The 6000-nt window shown below is 47.1% G+C and overlaps 1 protein-coding gene across 2 annotated transcripts in view; it reads left to right on the top strand.

The window, feature by feature from the left end:
- Positions 1 to 373: 373 nt before the first annotated feature.
- MANBA (mannosidase beta) overlaps positions 374 to 6000 on the top strand; it is an 88312-nt gene continuing 82685 nt past the window's right edge. For both annotated transcript variants that reach the window (XM_019488051.2, XM_006272749.4), the window contains exon 1: positions 374 to 647. In XM_019488051.2, coding sequence (XP_019343596.2) covers positions 468 to 647 — 180 coding nt within the window. In that variant the 5' untranslated portion in view covers positions 374 to 467. The remainder of the gene's footprint in view (positions 648 to 6000) is intronic.

The raw sequence follows: 6000 nt of genomic DNA, 5'->3' as shown, positions 1-6000 counted from the left end.
GGGCCCCTGTCCTGTAGCTGCTTTCTGTCCTAGCGCCCCATGAGGGCTCTTGGCAGCTCTTCTGGATGAGCCAGAGGGGCTCCTCGCCTTTTTTTTTTTAGACTCGAGGTGCCTGTGGCAGACCTTAAAAAACCCCCCAAAACAACACGCTTTTTCTCGATTTTTTTTTTTTTGTTAACCTAGGGAAGAATAATAGAGTAGTGCTATCTCCATCCGTGGAGCTGTCTAAGACTCGGCTGGATAAAGCCCGGCGGTGGAGATGACCCAGCCGAGGTGGCCCCGCTGGGGACAGGGCACAGCCCTTCGTTCGCCCTCCCTCTCTGTGACGCAGGCTAGGAGGACCTCCGCAGCGGCGCATGCGCCCTGCAGAGCGCTGCCCCCACACCCCGCGCAACTGAGCCGCTACTGGCTCGTGACCCCTTTCCCGCCGTTAACCCCGTGTTGCCCGGGCCGGCGCGGCGCGCAGGATGGCGCTGGCGGGGAGGGGGGCGCTGCTCCTGCTTCTGCTGCTGGCGGCCGGGCGCGGGCTGGCGGGGCTCAGCCTGGCGGGCCTGTGGCAGCTGAGCAACGGCAACGGGTCGGTGTCGCTGCGCGGGGCGGTGCCAGGCTGCGTGCACACCGCGCTGCTGCGCGGCGGCCTCGTGCAGGTACCGCGGGGCGGGGAGCGGAGCTGGGGGTGGGGAGCAGGGAGCGGACAGCCGAGTAGGAGATGGGGCGGAGGAGGGGATCCGAGTGGCGTTGCAGAGGGGTGGGCTCCTGTGTGGCCGGTTACCGAGGAGGGCCGGTGGCTGTAGACGAGGAAGGCCGGCTGGCTGTCACGGTGCGCTGTGAGGAGGGCCCCGCTGCCTTCGTGACTTCACGGTCTGTTCAGACAGGGCAGATTGGGTAGGTGAAAAAGGCCCGCTCCTTTTGAGAGCCGCGGGGGCCGCAAGAAGGGAGAAGCGGGGTAGAAGGGAGCTGCTAACAGAGGCAGGGAGCCCTGGCTTCCCGAAGGGGAAGGGGCAAGGACCGGGGGCGGAGATTTTCAAGACAGAGCATGGTGCCCCCTCCCCATTGACAGGTGAGCATGTGTCAGGGTCCCTTGGTCAATCTCCGGGGAAGGGTGGGACTTTCAGGGCCCCTCAGCCAATCGGAGTGTGTGTGTATGGGGGGTGCCAAGCTCCATCATGAAAACGGCGCCCGACGCTGTGCCGGGACCCTGAAATCCGGAGGCAGCCTCCGTGAATTAGGTAGGTCCCTACCTATGAATAGGTTTTGGGTTTTTTTTTTAAACTTTAATATTAATAGCAAATGATATTCAGACTTTGGAAAATTTGCACTTTCATCCCTGCTTCTTTTCCCCTTCAGATTTCAGTAGATAGTTACTCTTTTTTGTAACAGTGTTATGATCCTGCCCTAAATCTTCATTCTATAAGTGGGTGGCACCCAATGTTTCCCCTGCCCTCCGAGGACCAGTTGAGTGGCACGGGGTTGGATGCAGCCACACACTGGCTCAGCCCACATGCTGGCTTGGCCCTATGGATGTGGCTGAGCTTTGGGCCAGCCTCATTTGCTGGCACAACCTGGTGCACAGGCCACTTTATCCAGCCCACAGCTCCCCACAGTCTGGAAATTCAGTAGCATGGGAGCAGTAGTTAGCTGCCATCGCTAGCTCATTGCCAAATTTACTGACTATGGAGAGCCAGATGACACAGTTCTGTGGGCCAGGCATTGAGCACACCTGCTGTAGTCTGATAGCAGAGCTGCTTCTTTATTCAATAGGAGAAAGATAAGGCCTAATGGCACTACTATCAAATGAAGAAAAAGTCTGCCAATCTTAATGTCTGGTAAAGAAGAAAATAGGATGTAGCTGAAAGTGAAATGTGCTTTACAGGAAAACGAGGCAAAATACAATACTGGTACAAACAGCAAAGTGCTGCTTTGCTATATGTAGTAACAAAATGTATTACCTCTGTATATCAAACTTGGATAACTTGGTATCACCACAGGCCTCATTCTGTATTCTTTGTACATTGCAGATTTCATTTTAAAATGCTATTAATTCGTACACGTATATTTTTACACCTGCCGGTCTCTGCTTTTAAAATCTCTTGAACTTAACCCTAAGCAATGAGTTTAGGAATCAAACAGAAGTTGGAGAGGTGTATGGAGGCAAGAAGTTCTGTTCTGGGATAAGGCAATTTTAGTATATTTAGCTTATATTGGAAAATCTAGTACTAGTGGGAAAGTTGGGAAGAAATAGTAAGCGGTGTAAACCATATAAGAGCTATGGGTTTATATTTGACAGATCCCTGTGTCTCCTTAAATGCTCTTCTGATTAGTTGGTTCAATACAACTAAACTATATTTAAATATGTGGGGGGTTTTATGTTCTTAGTGAGGCTCTAAAGCAAAAACATAAAACTTCTCAAAGGAAATGCATTTCTTACCCACCTTATGGTATTATGTGCTAAGGTTCAGTGGAAAGTATTGTGACTTTCTCTCTAAGGGGCTATACATAATTTAACTCTTTTCTTTGTTGATGCTGCTAAGTTACAGTAATGGTGTGAATAAATCATTCAGTGTCAATGGAAGCTATGATTGGTACACTGACTCACATTTGTAGGGTAGTGTTGTGGTAGAAAGCTTGAAATGAGACAGGATGTTTGTTTGTTAGCCAGTTAACAGTAATTCAGTTAAATTATTTCAGTAGCTTTGAGCAGTAGTCTGTTTTTCTGAGCTTAGTCCCTGGTTATACTAAGTTTATGCATATGGAGTAAATTCTGTATCTGCCTGGACCCTAGTAACTTCAGTCAGCCTGTACAATCTTGACTTGCCAGTGGACTGATTAAGCTGATGCAGAACTCTTTGTGGATGCTTTTAGTTTAAATTTACAGAGGCTTATTTTGGTCTGACACCTGTGTCTAATCAGCTTAGAATAGACAAGCTTGGCTAACCAAAATAAATGTTTACGCAGCCTTTTGCACCAGTTTACCTAAATAATTTTTAAATCACATTTTTAGTTTTTACCAACACAACCACAAGAACACAAATCCAAGGAACATCTTAAAAGGTTTTGGTATCCACAATGATGTTTGAGTTCTCCAACTGAGTCTTAACCAGTTCCTGTTTACCTAATCATGTCACATACTGGCTGCTCTTCATGGAAATGAGCTAAGATGGTTGGGAGAGAAAATAACTCTTCAATGCATCTGCATCTTTTTTTTTTTTAATTTTTTTATGTAAAAGGGCTGTGGGAGAAAGAGAAGTGTGTGCCAAGTGAAGCTCATCTGCTTGTGCTGGGTTGAGTCTTCTGTGATGTGAAATTCTCAGTACCAGCTGCTTTTCAAATGTAGGTGCTTAAAATTAATCCCTTATTGAGGCACATAACAAACAGCCTGAATTTTCTGTGCAGAGTACCTTCTGGCTCTTTGCTATTTATTGACATTCTCATTACCACTGAAATTCATGCCACTTTTTAAGTGCCTAAATACGGATTTAAGAGTTTGATTTCAGGCATCTAAATTTGCAAATTTGAGCATGATGGGTTTTTTCTTTTTCCTTCTTAAGCTCTTTTCTCTCCATGTCCTAGAATTGATGTCTGCTCCCAGTGAAGAAAGCCCGAGTGACTGTCACTGTGCTAGATGTCTAAAAACTCCTGACAAAAGCAAAGATTATTCTGTGTGATTTCAGACATGTGAAATATATGAGCAAAATTGGTAAGAATTAAAATGTATGGGACAGCAAATGCCATTGTTCATGAACCACTTGCTGTCTTTGTAGAGTATGTAGAGTATGCTTAAACTAGGAGGAACATCTCTTCTGTTGAGGGGAGGGGGAGTTCATTCCCAGCCTGGATATTAATTTTCTTGCCAGAGGTGACTTTTCTCCCTGGCTCACATAATCTATGTTGGTGAACTCTTCCTTTTTCAAATGCACCAGGTGTTAGATATCTTCAGATACATCTTCAGATTTTTAGCTGTTGGGCAAATAGACTGCTAGGCTTCTTACCAATGCATAATTATCTCCAAGTAGCTCAGTTTAGATCCTGGATTGATAGACTCTAACATGGGCAAATTATAGGACTGCCATGGACTCACTCCAGCCACTGGCAGCATTCCTATCTGAAGTAATCAGCGCTTGTGGATCTTCCCACGCCCAATCTTATACCACCCTGGTTGTGCTCCTTGTTCAGCCTCCATTATCTGCTTAGTGAATAACCCAGGAAAGGGTCACTCCAGTAACTTACCTCTTCACTTTACTTTGGCAATTCCCTCCTGCCTGTGACCACAATGGCATTGTACTGCTTGGCCTTTTTTGTTGTGGATTCAAATCTCTTGAGAGTAAAGCCCCCTATACAACTTTCTAGGTAGTGGCACACCTTTATTGGGCATGCTGGGAGGTGAGCAAGAGAAACATCTGGCATAGGCAACAGACAGGATAGTGGTAGAAGAAAGGATAGCTTGATCAGTGGAAGATCAAGGGTTGTTAACATTGTGGAGTGAAGAACTCATCAGGAATCAAGTAGCTAATAATGAGTCTTGAAGTCAGTTGATTTCTTTAGTTCTACCTGACTAGAAACATAGCTGGCCCTTCTGGGCAATTTTGTTTTCAAGTTTGAGTGGAGCAGGAATCACAGACATTAGGGCTGGAAGGGACCTTGAAGATCATCAAGTCCAGTCCCCTGCCCCAGGGGCAGGAAGTCAGCTAGGGTCAAAGGATCGCAGCAAGATAAGCATCCAAACGTTTCTGGAATGAGTCCAGAGTAGGTGCCTGCATCACTTCTGGAGGCAGTCTACTCCAGGCCTTGGGGGCTCCGACAGTAAAGAAGTTTTTCCTTGTGTCCAGCCTAAAACAGTCATGGAGGAATTTATGACCGTTGGTCCTTGTTATTCCTTGGGGCGCTCTAGTGAACAGACATTCTCCCAGATCCTGATGCACACCCCTTATGTACTTATAGGCAGACACCAGGTCACCCCTGAGCCTGCACTTTTCTAGGCTGAAGAGTCCCATGGCTCTCAGTTTCTCATAAGGCCTATTCTCTTGCCCTCTGATCATGTGCGTGGCTCTCCTCCGGACTCTCTCAAGCTTGTCCACATCTTTCTTGAATTGTGAAACCCAGAATTGGATGCAGTACTCCAGCTGTGGCCTCACCAAGGCCAAATGCAGCGGGAGAATGACATCCCGAGATTTACTTGAAGCATCTATGGGTGCAAGCCAGAGTTTTGTTTGCTTTACCATCTGCAACATCATGGTGGCTCATGTTCATCTTGTGGTCAGTCATGACCCCCAAGTCTCTTTCAGCCTTGGTGCTAGCGAGTGTAGCACTGCCGAGCCTATAAGTATGCTGCAGGTTTTTTTTCCCCAAGGTGGAGTACCTTACACTTTTTGGTATTGAACATCATCAGATTTATATCCGCCCACTTACTAAGCTTATCCAAGTCAGCCTGGATCACTAGCCTATCGTCAGGTGTGGACACTATGCCCCAAAGTTTTGTGTCATTGGCGAACTTGGCCAGTGCGCGTCTGACACCAGTGTCCACATTATTGATAAAGATGTTAAAGAGAACCAGTCCAAGGACAGAGCCTTGGGGGACACCACTGGTCATGGGGCGCCATAATGATTCGCTTCCATCAACTACTACTTTCTGGGTCCAACCTCGGAGCCAAATTTCCCAGCCATCAGACTGTGGTGTAGCCGAGGCCACAGTTGGCCAATTTTTCCACAAGGACATCGTGGGACACCAGATCAAAGGCTTTTTTAAAGTCTAGATATATGATGTCAGTCTCTTCTCCCTTGTCCAGGTGATATGTCACCTGGTCATAGAACGAGATGAGCTTGGTCAGGCAAGACCTACCCATGACAAACCCGTGCTGGCTGTCCCTCAGGATGTTGCCATCAGCCAGCTTATCAAGAAGGGTCTTTTTGATCATTTTCTCCAGAATCTTACTGGGGATTGAGGTCAAGCTGATTGGCCCATAATTCCCAGGATCTACTTTCCACCCTTTCTTGAAGATGGGT

This window comes from Alligator mississippiensis, chromosome 2 (assembly GCF_030867095.1).
Source record: "Alligator mississippiensis isolate rAllMis1 chromosome 2, rAllMis1, whole genome shotgun sequence".
NCBI classification, from domain to species: domain Eukaryota; kingdom Metazoa; phylum Chordata; order Crocodylia; family Alligatoridae; genus Alligator; species Alligator mississippiensis.
This window is presented reverse-complemented; position numbering and strand designations above follow the sequence as displayed.